Genomic DNA, 19,236 nt, shown 5'->3' with positions numbered 1-19,236 from the left:
ACATATGTACCAGGAAAACATCGCACCGTAGCGGCCCTGAGCTATCAGCCGGCTACCTATGACCCTTACTACCATCATCACAGTGAAGAAGTGATTCAGGATGACGACGAGGAAGAGGAGAATGATATCGCTGCTTATGAACTAACCGGAAGGAAGAATCCAGCCCTGAAGCAACTGAAAATTTCCAAGGAACCTGTCAAGCTCAAATCGTTGGCCTTCACCAAACCTGAATTCGCGACATATACATATGATGCCAACAAGGCATATGAGATGATCGCCACGAAGATGGTGAAGACCGACTTTGGACCTTTTCCTCAACCAGAACAGCTGAAAGGGAAGAAGTACTGCAAATTCCACAACTTATGGAATCACAATACCGCGGACTGTGTGAAGCTCAAAGACCAGATTCAGGTATGGCTAAATAATGGCAGTTTGCAGGTGGAAGCTCCAGTAACGGCGGCAGCGCTTGTAGACCTGAACCTTTTTCCTGACATTGGGATCAATATGGTCGACGTGAACTGGACCAAGCAGAACCAGAGGAAACCAACCTTGGATGTGAGTACAAAGGGGCGAGAAGGAAAGTCTGGCTAGGATGAGGCCCCTGCAAAGAAGAAAGCCAAACCAGTTGGTCAAGCCTCACTCATGCTGCTATGCTCGCGATGCAAAGAAGAGTGTGGCATCCAAGTGTCACATGAAGAGGTCGAGCAGATATTTCACTTTGGCTCTCTTCCGCCCATCAGGTGGCCTTCGTCGTCGCGAAACTATCAACCTTCTAGCCCAAGAGAAAAAGAGAAAATGGAGTCACCACCATCCCCAAAGGACTCCAATTTGTTCAAGAAGTTGAGAGCGGCTGCGGTTGATCAGAAATAAGAAGAGAAGGCTACGAACAAACTCAAAGACGCGCTGACTAAGTCATACATCCCGCCTGCGCCAGCCGCCACCATCAAGGAAGGAAAATGGTACATCAGGGAAAAGGGAAAGGCAGTGGAAATAAGCACTTCCAAGAAGAGGAAACTGCAGCGCAGGTTTGGGGAAGCCAAGCACGCGCTAGAGGCTTTGGACCAGGGCCTAATCAAGCATTCGTAATTGGTCAAATCACTGGAGCAGTATCAGAAGGAGATGGAGGCACTAGCTGCTAAGCCGTTAATGGCTCCCCGCAGCCTTAAAAAACAACCGAGCTCACTAACAGGATCACTGAGGAGAGAACACCTCCGCTAGCTCGAAAGGAGAGTTCGCCGACTCGGAGACCACATGTCAGGCGCAGGTTGTTTCGCGAAGAACCGGAAGCTAAATCCTCGATTTTTGAGAGACTGGGGGGCAAGGACAAGACTACCGATACTTTACGGTGGAGACCAAAAAAGGTCCAGAGTGTAGTAGTCGCTCCCCTAAAGGTAAGCATGGCAAAGGAACCGAAACCAGACTCCCCTAAGCAGGCTCCCGTGATACAGAAACACAAGCAGTATGAGGTAAAAGGCCTTACAGAAGAGTCGTTGGTGGAGCGTTTGGCTAAGCAATTCAACCCAAGCTTAACCTGGAAGATGACATGGAGGAGACAGATATGACTGACACGTCTTGCAACATGGTTTACGTGCTCCCCACGAGGCCGTTCAGGACTGCGTGGAAGCTGAGGAAAGTAATGCACAGCCTTTGCAGATTACATCGGCAGTCACGACACCTGTGGAAGAGACTGTCTTTCTTGAAACGGAGGATGCTCACAGCACAGAACTCTTCATGAGCTTCACCAAGCCAACGCTTGCTATGGTCCAACACATGAGACCTTTATATATCACAGCAGAAGTTGGCGTTACCAAAGTTAGCGAGATCATGGTTGATACCGGAGCTGCCGTTAATGTCATCACTACTAGGACCATGCACTTGCTCGGGATCAAGAACGAGAAAATCCAGTCTACGTCCCTCACGCTCAAGAACTTCGCGGGAACTGTAACAAAGACCCTGGGATTACTTTTTTTACGCATCAAGGTTGGCCATGCAGAGGGAGTTTATGCTTTCTTTGTGACAGATTGTTATGCGGCCTACAGTGCTATTCTGGGCAGAGACTGGACCCACCAAAGTTACTGTGTTCCGTCAACTCTCCATCAGGAACTAATTATGTGGAATAGGGAGACAGATAAAGCTGAGGTGATCAAAGCGGATCCTCGTCCATTCCCAGTTTCCGCGAATTATGTAGATGCCAGGTACTATTTAGAGCCTATCACTCCATTGCAGGTCAGTGGCATCGATGACAAAGGTCGCCCCACAGGGGTGACGGCCTCTGAATTGGCACAGTGGGGGCTTACGCTCCCAAAATAAGGCTTAGAAAGGCCTGGCCACGCTGTGCCCAAAGCCCTAAATGATTAATGGATTATGACCTCCCAGAGGAAGGGATAGAGGCCTTCCACTCACTGTACGAAAGACTATCATCGTACTTAGTGGAAAAAGAGGCCTACGATCGAGTCGCGACCTTAGAGGCCGTTAATGAAGATCTCTTTGATCAGGAGCAAGAAGATGAGGTGGATATTTAGCTCGCCCCGGCAGCACTGGACGATACACCTCCTAAAGTCAGAGACCCTACCGAGAAGGTCAATCTTGGAACTGCGGATTAGCCTATGGAAGTGGCTATCAGTACTTACTTAGAGCCTAGCGAGAAACAGAGGCTCATTGACTTGTTACTAGAGTTCAAAGACTATTTTGCGGAGAAGTATGAAGACATGCCCGGCCTGTCACCAGACTTGGTTTGCCATCAACTGCCAACACTCCCTGACAAGAGGCCTGTGAAACAAGAGCTGCGAAGAGTGGATTCAGAAACCCAAGTCCTCATCAAGGAGGAAGTCGAAAAAATGCATAAATCAGGCATTATCAAGGTAGCCAAATACAATCAATGGCTATCTAATATAGTGCCTGTTCGCAAGAAGAATGGCAAGATGAAGGTCTGCGTAGACTACAGAGACCTTAATCTCGCTACACCTAAAGATGTCTACCCCATGCCGGTTGCGGATATGTTAGTGGACGCCGTAGCAGGACATGAATTGTTGTCCTTCATGGACGGCACCGTAGGGTATCACCAGATTCCGGTCGCAGAGGAAGATAGACATAAAACCGCATTCCGGTGTCCTAGGTTCGCGGGCATTTTTGAATATGTGGTTATGCCTTTCGGACTGAAGAATGCCGGAGCAACGTATCAGAGAGCCATGAACCTGATCTTCCATGACATCCTGGGGAAGATTTTAGAGGTTTACATCAATGACGTAGTTGTGAAGTCTCAGAAGAGAGGAGACCACGTCACAGATCTCAGGAAGGTATTCGAGCGCATGCGACAACACAAGCTCAAGATGAATCCCGCTAAATGCGTTTTTGGAGTTCAAGCAGGAGATTTTCTAGGATTCATTGTCCATCAGAGAGAAATTGAGGTCCCTGAGGACAAGGAAAACACAGTCATCAATGCATCCCCTCCACGGACAAAAAAAGAATTGCAGCGTTTGCTGGGTAAGATCAACTTTCTGAGACGTTTCATCTCTAACTCTTCAGGTAAAATCCAGCCTTTATCTCTATTGCTGAAGCTGCAGGGTTAGAACGAGTTTGTATGGGAGCCTAAACATCAAGAGGCTTTCGACAGAATCAAGGCCTACCTAGCGAGCCTGCCAGTGCTTGTTCCCCCGAGAGCTGGGTTTCCATTGAAGCTATATATTTTAGCGGCTGAGGCTTCCATTGGCAGTCTACTCGCCCAGGATGATGAGGAAGGCGTCGAGCACGTCATTTTCTACCTCAGTCGAACACTGACTGATTGCGAGACAAGGTATACTCCTATGGAAAAGTTATGTCTTACATTGTACTGCCCAGCCTGCAAGTTGCGACACTACATGTTATCCTTTACTACTTGCATCATCGCTCAAACGGACCTAGTCAAGTACATGTTGTCGCAGCCTATTCTGAGAGGTCACATTGGCAAGTGGGTACTGGCCCTGTCTGAATTTTCGCTGCAATACGTTCCTCAAAAAGCGATAAAGAGATAGGCCATCGCAGACTTTCTGGCACATCACCCTATGTTGGATATCCCCACAGTGAAGGAGTTAGAGATAGCGACCGCAACTACAAGTCGACCGGATTTGGCGCGCATTCCAGAATACGCCATATGGTACCAAGCCACTGTTTCCTTGCAACCCTGGGTATTATTTTTTGATGGCTCAAGAACTGAAACATTAGCAGGGGCAGGGATTGGGATTATTCTGGAGAACCCAGAGGGCGATCGTTTCTCTTACTCTTTCCAATTGGAGTTTAAGTGTACGAACAACCAAGTAGAGTATGAGGCCCTTATTATTGGCCTAGAAGTCTTACTGGAATTGGGAGTGAGAGACGTTCAGATCCGCGGCGACTCTCTGCTCGTGATAAATCAGCTTCAAGAGAAATACAGATGTGTAACCTGGCTGCTCGTACCATATTTGAATCGCCCTATTGAGCTTCTGGATCAATTTGATGACGCAGATTTGGAGTACATCCTTCGCGAGCGCAATTTCGAAGCTAATGAACTCGCTCAACTGGCTACAGGCATTACATTGAAGTATGGGGTTCACGAACGCATTCTGAAAGTCGAGCGTCGCACGCTGCCTTCATGGCTCGCACTGCCTGACCCGCCGGATGATCCGGTTGTCCCGGTCCTAGAGCCAATTGACGTCGATTGGCGCATTCCATTTATCGATTACCTCAAACAACCAGATCCTACAGCAGACAGGAAGATTCATTTTCTTGCCTTAAATTACCTCCTCAGGGGTGACGAGCTGCGACGACGTGGGGAAGATGGCATAGACTTCCGGTGTGTCTATGGCTGTGAAGCAAAGCGATTAATGAGCGAAGTACACACAGGAGTCTGCGGAGCCCATCAAGCGGGACCTAAGATGTGTTGGCTCATCAGGAGACATGGTTATTACTGGCCCAACATTTTGAAGGACTGTATTACATTCGCCAAAGGATGCCAAGACTGTAAAGCACATGGTCCAGTCCAGCATATCCCTAATATTCCCATGCAACCTATTATTAAGCCTTGGCCTGCACGAGGCTGGGCATTGGACCTGATTGGGATGATTCACCCCCACTCCTCTCTCCAACATAAGTTCATCATTGTGGCTACTGATTTCTTCACTAAGTGGGTCGAAGCTGAGCCTTTCAAAGAGGCTTCAGGTGCCACCATTCGCCAATTCATTTTTCATAACATCATCTGCAGGTTTGGTATCCCTGAAGTGCTCGTTTCAGACAGGGGGCAGCATTCATGGGAGGTGCTGTTGAGCAACTTGTAAATGACTGGGGCATCCAGTTCATCCACAGCACTCCATATTATGCTCAGTCCAACGGTCAAGCGGAGGCCAGTAACAAGATTATTATTACCCTGCTAAAGAAGATGCTGGTTGAAAACCCTCACCAGTGGCACAACACGTTGTATGAGACACTATGGGCTTACCGCACCTCCAAAAGGAATCCCACTGCTACAACACCCTATGCACTAATGTTTGGCCATGATGCAGTTTTACCATTAGAAATCAACGTTCACTCCTTACGTGTACAAGATCAGCATCACTTAATCGGTGAAGATTATGTCCAGACGATGTGGCAAGAACACGAAGATCTGAGCGAGCAGCGCATAGCGGCTTTAGATAATTTAGTGATGGAAAAATAGCGTATTGCCAGCGCCTATGATAAGAGGACGCGTGGCCGTAGTTACAAAGAGGGGGACCTTATTTGGAAGGCTGTTTTGCCTTTTGGCGAGAAATTGACCGATCGCGGTAAGTGGACTCCACGATGGGAAGGACCTTTTGTTATCCACCGTATCATGGAGCGCGGGACTTTTCACCTCAGAGACTTGGATGGTGACATCCATCACAACCCCATCAACAGGCAGTTCCTGAAGAAATATTACCCTAGTGTTTGGGAGTTCGAGGATCCACCAGATCAACCTTCTTCCCAGACAGGGGGGGGGCAACCATAGTCTTCATCGGCTCGCATCATCTGTCTATATTCAGGCCTTTTCCTGTGGCCTTAGTCTCATGTATTTGCTTCACCTACGAACACTAGGGGGCAACACTCTATACATCCAGGCCTTAGTTGAGGCCTTATTCAATTTCAATTTCAACTTTTGTTTTTGTTGCATTTTTATTCGTCCTTGACAACGTGTGTTAAGAATATATATGATGGCCTATACATGAGGTTTTATTTCATAACAATTTTTGCATTGTGCTCGAAAAAACATTCATTCATAAAGTGGCTTTGCGGCCAAAGGCAGTACAAAGTACAAATCGAAACGGTTACATTCGCAATTATAAGGCCAAATGTGGCTTAAAAAATCATAAGGATTGCAGATCTTCTAAGAGTTTCTGGATCTTATGGCAAGGGGGCTGTGGTATGACCACTCGTGCTCTTCCTTTCTTCACCCACATCCCTCCTCTGATCTGAGTCGCAGCTGCTATCGTCTGTACTGGAGGAATAGGGAAGGAAATAATCCATCATAACCCTTCCAGGTGAATATCCTCCGGGATGAAGATGGTCTTCAGATAGAGTGCAACTCACAACCACATCTACCTCCAGGGGAAAAACGGAAGCCTGATAGTCAGACCCCGGAGGTAGGCCTCGGAAGAAGAACGGTCGGCCTCAAAGTGGCCTTCCTCCTCTCTCCCTCCTGCTCCACGAGGACAATCTGAGGAGAGGGATCACTCAGAATCTTGTTCTGCCGCGTTAGGGACGCCGCGTGTTCTTCAGTCTAACTGAAACCGGTGAATCCCATCCGGATTTCCAGAGACCAAAGACATGCGACTGGACCTGAGATTAGGCCATAAGGCCTACCCAAGTTTGGAGATTAAGCCATAAAGCCTAGGAATTTGAGGCTAAGGGTGAGATCGTGAGGAGAAGATATTAGAAACTGAAGGAAGAGAAGTAAGGAGTGCGAAACTGTTGCTAAAGAAGCCATATTTGCTTGTGTTTATCACTTCTCCAAAGTACAGGTATTTATAGCTCCAATCGCAGTAGCCTCAACCATGCGATGGGCAGTTGAAGTATTTTCAACGCCATTAATAAAGGTATCAATGGAATTGAATGTTGTGATCTCGGAAATGAAGGAAGTTGAAAACGCGTGGGAAGCGGGGCAGTCTTCAAGGAGGTAACCGCCGCCCCATTTAAAGATTATCTTTTCAAACAATTACAATAGCAATAAAGGAAAATTAAAATGCTGAACTGCTTGAAATTTGAAGTAATATTTGGGCCAAGCAAAGTGCGCTAAATATTTAACTTATTAATAATGATATTGTTCATACAAAATGGACCTAACACTAGAGGCCTAAAGTTTTCTGCCTGCATGAGTTAGACGAAGTAAATGTTCGTCCAAACGAAAACTGGCATCGGCAGCAGCTCGCTCCGCCTGTCAGACCGCCTCGCGAGCTTGAGCTAGGTTCTGAGATAATATTTCGGAGACCGCTAGGGGTTACTCCAGCAAGGGTTCCTCATGCTCAAGCCGGGCCGTCACAACAGTCAATTGGGCCTGAAGATCTTGGATTTAGGACCGAAAATGATTTTGCGTGATCCGCAAGTCTCTAACAAGGGTAGCCCTATCTCCTAGAAAGTCGCGAGAGGAGTCCATTTGTTGAGCGAGGCCCCGATAGTGGGCCTGGGCTTGTCTGGCTTGCGCAGTCACGGCCACTCATTCATTAATCCACCTGGGGAGATTCTGTAACAGTTCGTCTATCTTAATGAACGTTCTCAGTGATGGCTCGCTCGCGACAAAGAACTCTCAAGTACTCCAGAGCCTTGACGGATGCGCCAGGCAGCAAGATATCGGGACTTAAAAGAAGGTGAAGTCCGTCCCTGGCTTCATCTATAACTCCGGGAAGAGTCACCTCAAGTACGCGAGCTAGCCTTTCTAGTTTGGAAGGAGGCACATGCAGTGGATTTAGGGCAGCAGCGGCAGGAGCCTCAAGAGGCTCCACAACAGGAACCACTTCCAGCACTGGTTCGACGTTCACCCCTTCCCCTGCTTCAGGAGCATGGGGGGTAGGGTCTTGGTTAACCACATCTTCACCAGCCGGGTCAGTAGGATTGGCGCCAAGTACTTACGCAGTAATAGCTACTTCCTCGTCAGGACCAAGATTCTAGTTTTTAAGGAGGAATCATTAGAATGCCCAAAGAGTAAGACAAGAATCAGGACATCATGCTTGTTAAAGAGAAACGTACCTCTGCGGCCGGAGGCTCATGAAGGATTGCTATCAGTGCGGGTTCTTGAACCGCCTAGCCAAGAATCGGGTCAGGCGCTATCTGTGCCAGGACAGGTGTGGCGTTTGGTTCCGAATGAGGCGCATCCGAATGAGGCATTCTCTCTTCCACTTTAGGCGAGCTATCATCTATGACCTGCACTGGGATCGGGGCCAATTGCATATTGCTCGCGACGTTGGCAGGAGGTGGAGGATTATCGGAACCAGTGGGCGCTTGGGCTTGTGAAGCAGATGTGCCTTCACCAGCAGCTGAGGGGTCTTCCCCAGTTTGTCTTGAGGACCTATGACGAACCTGCAAGCGAGGATTGTTTTATGGTTGCACGAAATGAGAAGTAGATTCCAATATGCACTTTTAGTTCCTTACCAGTCGATCAGCGATTGGTTTATCCTCCTCCCACAGATCGGTTCGAGGATCAGAACGACTGCGCTTGCGGGCCAAGATAGCGGCAATCTGCCAGGGTCAAAGGATTAGACTTGACTTGGGAAGAAAGCATTGTTTTTTTTTTTTAAACAAGAAAGTTCTTACCGTTTGCGGGTTGTCATCGTCGGAAGAGGAATCTTCAACTTCAGGCTCCGTTATTACCGTTTTCTACCTCCCGGACTGGCTAGTGGATGGGGAAGCATTAACTGCGCGACTGCCAGAAGGTGGTACATTTCCCTGGTGCAGCAAAGGTTGAGTAAAAAGGGAAGTGTGAAGGAGGGAATAAAATATAAACTACTATACTTACCTCTTGAGGGGGCTCGCAAATTACGATACCAGCTTGGGCCTAGGGCGGGGCTCTCACCGATTGCGTTGCCGGCTCAAGAGGAGGCGGAGATCGTGCATCATCTTCAGGAAAGCGAGCAAGTAGCTCGATGTCAACAGCATAAGGATGTCTCAGTTCCCTGAAGATGGTCGTGAAGAGTTCGTCATCCCGTTGGCTCCAGCAATTGACGGAAACTTCTGCCCACCATTCCTCGTATCCTTCCTCAGTCCCATCCATGGCGTCGATGTCCTTAGCCCAATCGGGAAGATCAACCAGTGTGAGCATGCTTTGTACCGGCAAAGGCCCATAAAGGGGCCCAAATCTACTCCAAGAGGTGTTGTAATTCCAGGCATCATATAACAGGAATGGCACTAAATGGACGAGGCCAAATTGGAGAGCGAAATGGTTAGGAGCGTAAAGCTCATAACTAAGTTCTTCGGCAGCAATCCTAATGTCTGAACAGGAGATCGCGCGGCGAAAAGCCAAGCGCGCGCGATTGCTGTAGCGAGGAGCGCCAGGGAGGAATCCGTTTTCAAGCGGAGCTGGGAATCTTCTGCCCAGTACTAAGTCGCAGTAGGGCATCTCATGCAGAAGGTACAAATATGTGAAGCATTCGGAGTAAGGGGGAGATGAGTACTTTTCCTCGTGGCTGAACCATTGACCCAAGAGTTGGTCAGCCGGTGGAAGCAGCGGGATGTCATCGCGACGGAAATATGGAAAATAAGTTTGAATCCAGAAGTCAAGGATCCAAAAAGGGCCAGAGATGCTAGTCTCGAAAGGATGCATAGTGGCCTGGTACAGAGTGCGATAGAGGGCGCCCAACACAGGTTGCCCTAGCCCGACACTGCTGCCGTTGTAGAGGGCCGTTGCCAGAAAAGTCCAAGCACCAGTGGGCTTACAGGAGGAAGTACAGAAGATGAATTTACATAGCCAGTACTCTAAGAAAGCAATTCCGCCAGTCGCATTGTGCTCCCGGCTGTAATAAGACAGCCACCGTGGATAGGAGCCGCTGTGAGCACTGCGACCATGTTGGGCCATGGTCGAAGTGAAAGTGCAGAGTCGAATTGGCCATGCAAATAAGGCTCGCCATCAATGGGTAGGCCAGTGATGGTGAGAATATCCAGCAAAGTGATACTCATTTGGCCAAATCGAAAATCAAAAGTGTTTGTGGCGGTGTTCCAAAAACAGAGAAAGGCAGCGAGCGGTGAACGATTGCCACCACGCGGAAGACGAAAACAGAGATTGATAGTATGAGTCATACCTGCCGCATTCTAGTGAGCCAGATCTAGCATTCGGGCTTCGCGATACCAGGAAAGCTCCGCCGCGTTGATAGAGGATGGCCAGTGCCCTATTTTTGCTCGATGATTCTAGGTACCCCAACTATTGAAGTCCCCAGGAGTCCTTCGGAGGATTGGAATGGGCCGACGAGCCGGAAAGCCGTAGAAGGCGATGGCGTCGGCCGGAATAGAGTCTCGGGGCGCTGGGCCCAGTCCGACATGATGGTTTGGGAACTGGAGGAGTAGGGGTCTATGGATAGTGGTGTGAAGACCAATGCGGGCACCGATGCTGGTTCCCCAAGAGTGGGCAACCTGTTCGTTCAGTTCTTCTTCTTGATTGATGATTATCTTCTTTGGGGGAGCCATTTCTGGGTTTCTGTGAGGAAGATATTGGAAGTAAGAGAGTTTCTGGGTTTAGGAGATTAAAAGAGTTTCTGATGTGACAGGTCTGAAGCGGCTGCGGGTTTAAATAAGAAATTTTGTGAGGGAAACGATACTACAAAAAGGTGACGCGACCCTCATTAATGATATCGTTTCAAGCAATCGGCGCGTCGTTTTAGTCCCCTTCAATCAGTTACATCTTCGCGGGCCTGATTTCGGGGCCTGAGGGGCAATGTTTGAGCTCAAAAGTATTTTTGGCAAGATCCTTTTGTGGATTTAGCCCAGCGGGCCAATACCTGCGGCCCAAAAATAAGCCTACTTGGGTTTGGGGTATAGCTTCACCCATTCCGTGATCCATAAGGAAAACGAAACTTTATTGGAATCAAGTAGCAGAGATTGAATAGGAAACTTCAATCAATAATCCTTCTATAGCAAGGAATAGTCGAAACCCTAGGTGTATAAATACCAGGTTTAAAGGACAAACGAAGGACCTCTCTCGAATCAATCAATCCCAGCGATTACAAAGCCTCCCCGGAGCAAACCTTCAACCTTGTTGAAACCCGGCGACCGTACTTCTAGTCCTAGTCTCTCCAAGAGCCGACTGCCAGTGCTACTGCCACCGATACTACCAGTGAAGCAAGGGTAATGCCCTCGCAACCCAGCGAAGCTAAAGTCACGCTTAGAAAAACCCGTGCTTTCTCCAAACTTCCCAGTGATTGCTCTGCTCAGCCTGCAACGTTGAGTATCGATTCGGTGACGCGAAGAGATCACATCCAAAGCCCTTATCCGTAAGGCAAAAAGTCATTTCTCGGAAGGCTAGAGAAGAACCTTGAGGCGAGGTTGGTGCTCTCCTCGTCCACAACGCTTGAAGAAGAAGTCAGGTCAAGGGACTCCCCCGACGACTACACCCCACGGTGCTGGCACGCCTACGCACACGCTCAAAAGAGACAGTTTGCACGCCAACTGGTTTTGGAGCCAAACAGCATGATCGATGGCACGAACTCTAAGCTCGCTGCATGAACTCGCCGCACTTTTTTCTTCAGCACGAACTCGCCGCCGGTTGCATGATCGATGGCGGGAACTCTAAGCTCGCTGCATGAACTCACCGCCGGTTGCATGATCGATGACGCCTCCTCACGACAATAATCGGCTTCTGGGCTGCACGACGATCACAGGCTACACCATCACGGCTGATATATATATATATATATATATATATATATATATATAGAGAGAGAGAGAGAGAGAGAGAGAGAGAGAGAGAGATGGCATATGGATAGTTTATTAATTTGGTTGAGGATAAAATTGTCTTTTTATGTTAAATTGGGTAACTGAGAATAAAAATATGTTGCTGGAGTAAATGTTTTGGCTCATTTTGGTGCTTTGGGTCAAGAACCCAAAATATAAATTGATTGTACGATACTTACAATACATAATAATATCGTAAATAACTAAAACTTGGAGAATAAGATAAATCTATAATCAAGAGATAAAACCAAGGGAGAGATTAATAACATTAATACTTATTGAATTCGATAAGTAATTATGCATCTAAAAATATTCGAAAGAATTATGTATCTAGACACATTCTGTATTTTTGCTGTAATCTCCTTATCAAAGGGAAGGATTTATCTCCAGAAATAAAGGAGTCAATATTAGGGGAAAAAAGAAGGAAAAAATAGTAATTAAACCAACGTAGAAGGAAATGAAATGATCGTGGTTAAAGGTAACCAACTATTGGAGACGACGTCGTTTTGACGGAAGAAAGGGAAAGGAAAAAAAAAAAAAAAGTCGCGACTTCATCTTCTACCTCTCGCTCCCGCCACTCTTATGCTCCGCCTTCTCCAAAAAAATCCGCCCCGACATCTGAGCGTCCGCCTTTCCAGTAGCAAGCCTTTGTTGGGACCGGCGAGGCATTTTCCCGTTGCCTCACACCGGAGCGCGCCCAGGGCTCGCCTCAAAATCGTCTTTGAAAACATTGCTTACGATACCTCCCAAAGATTCTTTATAAATTACAATGTTTTTAAATTTCAAAAAAAAAAAAAAAGCCTATATGAAATTAAGCTAAGCTCATTTTTTTTTAGTGCTAATCACTAAAACAATCTCGCATCAATCTTCCTATCTTTGTTTAAGTTGTTTTGTTTGAGTAAATTTTAAATTTCACACTCGGTGTAACTGAAAATTTGAGTCTCATCTTTGGCCATTTTACATAAGATGGATATATTCTAACCTCCAAATTTAATATATAATCCTTTCTTGATTTAATTTGGCACCGTCGGTTGTCTCGGTTATCAAGCTCTCAAGACTTTGGTTGGTAGTTTCCTTCTTTGTTCCTTGTTCCTTGTTCCTTGTTCAATCGTAAAAAGGTATTGTAGTTTCATTTCAGAAAAGAAACCTAGAGAAACAGAGCAACCATCTTGGTTGCACCAAATGGCTGTATTAATAGAGAATTTACGATCGTTAGGTTTATGCCAAATGAATTGATAATGAGCTTTACATGGACACGGGCTGGGCAGATGAAAACAATTTTAACAGACATTAACACTAGGGGAATACAATATGGCATTACGCCCACCCTCCTGCCATCCACAAATACCCCTCAATAATCAATCTCCAGTCAAAGTTTCAAGACAGCCACCCTCCATAGATACCGATATCCGGGCGCAAGCAAAGGTTAGTTCAACCACACTAATCCCAGGTCTGCCTGTGGTTAACTGGACCTTTTCCCAATTCTGTCATAACTCACAACACTGGTGGTCATACCAGCAGGGGTACGTTCAATTATATGTTGTTGGTCGAGGTTTAGGAGGTATATAATATGAATTCCCAAAGTCGATTGGAGTGTGCATCAATGGGTTCCATCTATCAAATATTAATCGGCCCCCTCGGCCAATTCTTCCGCGGAACTTAAAAGGTGCTGTGGTTACTCCATTTTTCGTTGAAGAATCTGATGGTGGTACAATGCCTGCAGCTGCCAACTTCTCTGGAACTAAGGGTTTTGTAAATAACAAAACTGGCTCGAGGGGATCCTACATGAAGCCCATGTAACAGATTATTCACTGGTGAAACTGACATTATAACAAAAAAGGCAAATATAATCAACAATATAACTCCCTGATATATCTACATGGTAGCCTACTAGTCATGATTACGATATCTACATGGTAGCCTACTAGATATTGCAGTCATGACAGTGGGAACTCTCAACTATCACTTATAAATATATCTTACTGCATAGTTAGGAAATAAGAAAGGAAGGGGGATAAGGAAAAAGCAGTCTGAAGATCATCAAAATACCATTTTATGAAGCCACCCTTGAGGTGCATGCCGACGCCTGAAATCTTGCTTCATGGTTCCTGTGATCAAGTTGGGGTCTGGTAAAGGCGGATTAGGCAGTGCAGAAGGTCGTGTACGAGGCCGACTGTTTTCAAAGTCATCTGAATCAACATTTTCCTCCTCACTTGAAACAAACTTGGAAGACATGGGTGGAAAACCAGGAAGGACTAAACTATCTTCCAGGAGCAGTGTCTCATGCTGAAAACACACAAGAAAGTCATACAGAGCCCCAAAAAAATCATCAACAGATCTTAAGCTAAACATTTCTAGTTTTATTATAATTTTTTTTTTCTTTTGGGTGGGGTTGGGGGTTCCACTATCAAGGAAAAACAGAAACTCACGCAGGAACCAAAGAGAATACCTTGTACTTCATTTGATTTACTTGAAGCTCCACTTCGGCCTCCATGACTGCTCTCTTTTTTTCTTCTCTCTGCATTATACATAAGCAGTCAGTAACAATGAAGACAAAGTTCATCACTTATTGTCAGTTCACATTTCAATAAGAGCACCTTGATTAAAGCCTCCACAATGGTCTTGGCTTGGTCCAGGTTGCGCCTAACCTGAGAATAATCAATATAAGAAACATTGTGATTATGATTATCAGATATAAAGAGGTTTTTATCAATGTAAAATATTGTCCAGGAACTATGTGCTTCTTCTAATAAAACTTGAACAAATTTCACTTATTAAAACCAGTCCCATTTTGGCTTTATATATTTGTGTGCGCACGCATGCATACAATTCCCATTATTGATTTCTACAAAGATTAGCAAGTTGCAAGCATCAATAAGATCAAGAGAACAGTTAATGTGTGTGTGTGTGATGATGATGATGATGATGATGATGTCAAGAATCTTGTGGCATTCAATCCATCAGCAATCTTTCCATTGGCCATGGTATTAAATACATGAAATATTCACAAACCAATGTTCATAAGACATATCCAAAAAGGCTTTAACATCCCCCAAACACAAACGAATCTGGGGTATAAAACAAATATTTGACGCCATCATGAGGCCCCATACTACTCAGCATTAGCTTGCACAACCCACTCACATAGAATTGGGGATTAAATTTCAACAGAAAGACAAAAATTGTCCTCTCAACCATATAGCTTCATTTAAGACATTGACCAAGAAGTAGAAGTTGCGATGAAATGCTATCCTCTATTGTCAGTCTGTTGGTTTCCATCATCCTAGCCTACATTATCTACATGTTATTTAGCTCCCTCTTGTTTCTTCCTACTGCATGAAATAAATGTAACTTTCTCTGCCTTAGGATAATGGCAATGATTATTGCACATATAAGAATTGGCTCACTCGAAAAAAGCCTTGTTCTTTGGAGTTCTATCTTGTTGGATTTGAGGTCGGTTTTTTAGGAAAGTGTCCTTGCCTCTATATAGCCACCTCCAGACCCTCTTTACGGAATTTAGGAAGAATCACCTCAAAACCTAATTTACTAGACTGAGGAGAAGAAAATGGATAACAAACTGACCATGCCCTCATGCCCAAGATCTAAGAACTAAACAATTTGAGCATCCAAACGCTCATACATGCCCATCCTTAAGCCAAGATAAGCATAATAATCAGAAAAGAAGAAATTTAAAAGCAGTCTCACCTGGCGAAGCTTTTCAAATGATTGCACATTGTTTTCCCTTCTTTGCATCTGAAAACAAGACCAGTATTCAGCAAAACAAATATGTTTTCACAATAACTAAAAGACTCTTGACCCAAGGAAAAGATAACAAAAAACATGTTTGCTACTTACCCTTCTCGTGTGCAGTCTGTGGGTTTTCTCCCTTGGCCTGAAGACATTGTATGGGTTGGTATCATTAACCGGTGGAGGAGGCTGTACAGAAAATGTAGATGAGAATCGAGATGCTAATAGCTGATTTATACAATCCAGTGGCAAATTATTTCATGCAAATTCTAACATGGAGATGATCTGCAAGCACATACAGCCATGTAGGTATCAACTCTTTGTTATATGAGTTAAGCTTAAACAACATCCAATTTCCTCCCCCATGTAGTTGTATAGATTACTAGAAACATTAACAACTTGATAATCAAAGACAGAAGGAATGAAACAAGTCAAATGTAACAGATCAAATTAGGCTCTTGACAACTAGATGATCAAGATCAATTAGTTAATCATTTATGACCACAAATATCACTTTTATCATTTATGGTGCACTATTTATCCAAATAGTGAGCCATACAAGCTATCAATATAAGCACAGAATCAAGTGAGTAAACTAACCTGCAAACGTCGCAAGATAGGCTTCTGCCATCTTTCACGCTGCCACAATTAAATGAAAATTAAATCATAACAAAATTTGTAACAAAAAATTATTAGCCTTAAACTAAATCTAGGAAATATTATTAAAGTTTAAAAAAAAAAATGAAGCTGCCAAAAAAAAGTTAACAGTTGCACTGGTAGGTTAATTCCCTAAAAAAGTATCAAGGATTCCATAAAATTACGTACCTTATCTCTCCAATACTCATAAACAGACCGGATGACAGCATATCTGAGGGGCTGACCATGTAGAGCCTATAATCAAAGAAGACAAAATTCCGGTTAAAAAAAAAAAAAAAACATCAAAACATGGATAGATCTCTGACTACCAAACGAAAAACAAGTATAACTTCCATGTCTAATGAAAGACAAGCAGATGCCCATACAGGAGCTATCTTTTGCTCTTTGAGAAAAGGAAAAAAAAAAAGCTTTAGTAAACGGGGGAGTAGAAATTTCTTAGGAACATGAAAATAGGTACCATCAAATTGACAAATATAATTGAAATGAAACTATTGAAGCAAAAGAACTATCAAGAACCAGCATTGACGACACTGGTCAAAGTCATCAAGGTTAAAAGAGAAGTAAAAACGCACATCACCTCAGTAGCAACATCAAGTTGTAGAAGTACAGGGATAGGTGAAGCAAGAGTAGGGGTTATAACTCCTGCTCTCTCCCGAGCCTTATGATCCAAAACCTCCAGCTTGAAAATAAGACTCTCAAGCCTGTACGTACAAGCACACATTGAGGATCAAAAGAGAATACTTCAAAATTCAAGGTCAAAAACAGGATGCAAAAATCAACTTTATCTACTCGTAAATGCAGCAATCACTTGCACCCTAAATGCATCCAATGAACTTAAATGACAGAGAGATATGCATCATAGTAGGTTAGGTTTGGTTGCTTACTTTTCGGCAGGAAGAATTTCCTCCTCACCATTGAACTCTTCAAGCCAATCCTCATCCTCATTATCTAAATCATACTCCACAAACTCTCCGAGCTCGGCCCGGGCTGCAAATGACACAACACAAAACGGGTCAGCAAGTAAAAATCATCAGAGGCATTAAAGTTGGAGAGGGGGGAAGGGGCACCTCCTCTGGCGCGGAGATAGGAATTGGGTTGGGCAAAAGTGCGAGAGTAGTCTCTCTCATAAGTATCAACAACAACAAACTGAGGAGTCGGGATTTCAGGGGCTAGCTTCTTGGCGGGGGGAGGGTGGACCTCGATTTCGGTGGCGGAGGCCGAGGAGGAGTCGACGGCGGAGAGGCGGAGGAGCTGAGAATTGCGGGTGGAGGTGGGGGCGGCTTCATCGTCTTCGAAGTCCTTGAAAGACTTGACGACGGGGAGCCTCTTGTGGATGTCGAGGGGCCGAGGCCTGAATGAGAGCCTACTCATCTCTACTCCTGCTGCTCATACCGCTCTTCTCACCTGCTTAGGGTTTGCGTAATTTCGAATTGGGAAATTAGGGTTTTTGTAAATTTCGAATTGGGGATATTAGGGTTTGTGATTTCGAATTGGGAATTAGGGTTTGGATGAAGAATCAGGCGGAGGAGTGAAGCCCTAATGTGGGAGGGAGAGACGGGAAGCAGAGGGGGCTGGAGGTTGTCTGTGTGTTGGAGACGAAGAAGAAGAGAGCTCGAATTGGATTAAAGTACGATAAAGGCCCAACTGCTACTTTCAGTCTCTCAGATTTAAGTGATGAATGGGCTTTGGCGCCAAACACTAAATCCCTTTTTTTTTTTTTTTGGGGTTACAAAGGAGGCCTAAAAGGCCTGAAACAAAAGTAAAAACAGAAAATTCAAAATTAGCTAGCCCTCAGGCCCTGTTCTAACTCTCCTAGCTCTTGGGAGATTGTAAAGATCATCAGTGAAAGCACTAGCAACATGAGGGGGAGGGGTGTCAAAAATCACAATACCATAGTCATGGTTGAGACTTCCCTTAGCAAGAGCATCAGTAGTATAGTTGCATTCTCTGAAAATATGTCGAATCCTAACGTCTTCAAACCCATTGATTAGTTGCCTACAACTGTTGATAATGTTGCCTAAAGGATGAGATATCGGACAACCATCAATCAACAACTTAAAAAAGATAGCTGAGTCAGATTCTACTTCAAGCTTTCTGATATTTAGGTCAGAAGCGAGTTTCAACCCAGAAAGCATCCCCCTGGCTTCAGCATTGATGATTTGGCCAACCCACAAGTTTATGTTGAAGCCAGACAACCGATCTCCATTGTGATCTCTAATTACCCCACCAGCTCCAATAAACCCAGATTGATTGGATCTGGTGCCATCCACATTAAGTTTCATAAATCCGATTGGAGGTTTTTGACCAAGAAATGATATTAAGACAATAACTATCTAACCTGGAGAGTTGAGCTTGAGCATTCATCCATTCATTTGCAGCATTAACGATGAGTTGAGTAGCATTGGTAGGCAGCTGGAAATTATCCTCAAAAACTACCTTATTTCTCCACTTCCATAGGTATCGTTCTCTTCGGGTACGTGGACAGCGGCAGGGATTTCGATCCAGTGCTAGGTAGGCCTCACCATTTGGCCCTTCGGCCCTAAACCTACCCTAAACCCGCCCGGCCCGTAGGGCCGAAGCCCTACCCTACCCTTGCATTAGGGCGGGCCGGCCCGACCCTTTTTAAAATAGGGTAGGGTATGGGTTATGTAAATGAAGCCCGGCCCTACCCTATGGCCCGGCCCGATTGAGCCCGTAAGGCCCAAGCCCGGCCCGGCCCTAAAAGCCCGGCCCTAACCCGGCCCTAAAATTTATATTTTATTTTTGTTATTTTCTATTACATGTGTTATATGTATAAAACTATGGAAGTGTAGAAAATTATTTCAATTTGCCATATTAGGAAATGAGTCTTTTAAATTGAGCCACATTTTGAGAAGAAAAAAATAATTTTTTTTAAAGAATTAACCGTTAATTAGGCAAAAACGCCGCCATTTTAAT

General features: G+C 45.1%; 2 protein-coding genes across 2 annotated transcripts; one reads left to right on the top strand and one right to left on the bottom strand.

The window, feature by feature from the left end:
• The first annotated feature begins 4,040 nt into the window (after positions 1-4,040).
• Positions 4,041-5,288, top strand: LOC121051319. The gene is made up of 2 exons (XM_040513544.1): positions 4,041-4,807; positions 5,216-5,288. The coding sequence occupies exons 1-2, from the start codon at positions 4,041-4,043 to the stop codon at positions 5,286-5,288; spliced, it is 840 nt and encodes a 279-aa protein (XP_040369478.1).
• A 7,755-nt stretch (positions 5,289-13,043) lies between these two features.
• Positions 13,044-17,928, bottom strand: LOC112188500 (enhancer of polycomb homolog 1). The gene is made up of 11 exons (XM_024327621.2): positions 17,367-17,928; positions 17,184-17,286; positions 16,877-17,000; positions 16,468-16,533; positions 16,243-16,281; positions 15,751-15,831; positions 15,601-15,648; positions 14,493-14,543; positions 14,345-14,413; positions 13,945-14,181; positions 13,044-13,676 (listed from the first exon to the last, which is right to left on the bottom strand). Exons 1-11 carry the CDS (start codon positions 17,668-17,670, stop codon positions 13,425-13,427), a joined length of 1,374 nt encoding a protein of 457 aa, XP_024183389.1. The 5' UTR covers positions 17,671-17,928; the 3' UTR covers positions 13,044-13,424.
• Between the last annotated feature and the right edge of the window lie 1,308 nt (positions 17,929-19,236).

The sequence above is a fragment of the Rosa chinensis genome, chromosome 2 (assembly GCF_002994745.2).
Source record: "Rosa chinensis cultivar Old Blush chromosome 2, RchiOBHm-V2, whole genome shotgun sequence".
NCBI classification, from domain to species: domain Eukaryota; kingdom Viridiplantae; phylum Streptophyta; class Magnoliopsida; order Rosales; family Rosaceae; genus Rosa; species Rosa chinensis.
The sequence above is the reverse complement of the archived record's forward strand: the minus strand, read 5'-3'. Positions and strand labels throughout refer to the sequence as shown.

Coding starts and splice junctions, on each gene's coding strand:
- LOC121051319 (XM_040513544.1), top strand. CDS start 4,041: ATGTTGGATATCCCCACAGTGAAGGAGTTAGAGATAGCGACCGCAACT. Junction 4,808..5,215: donor GAAGATGGCATAGACTTCCG/GTGTGTCTATGG, acceptor CATCATCTGCAG/GTTTGGTATCCCTGAAGTGC.
- LOC112188500 (XM_024327621.2), bottom strand. CDS start 17,670: ATGAGTAGGCTCTCATTCAGGCCTCGGCCCCTCGACATCCACAAGAGG. Junction 15,649..15,750: donor ACAGACTGCACACGAGAAGG/GTAAGTAGCAAA, acceptor TCTTGTTTTCAG/ATGCAAAGAAGGGAAAACAA. Junction 13,677..13,944: donor AAGGGTGGCTTCATAAAATG/GTATTTTGATGA, acceptor GGCTTCATGTAG/GATCCCCTCGAGCCAGTTTT.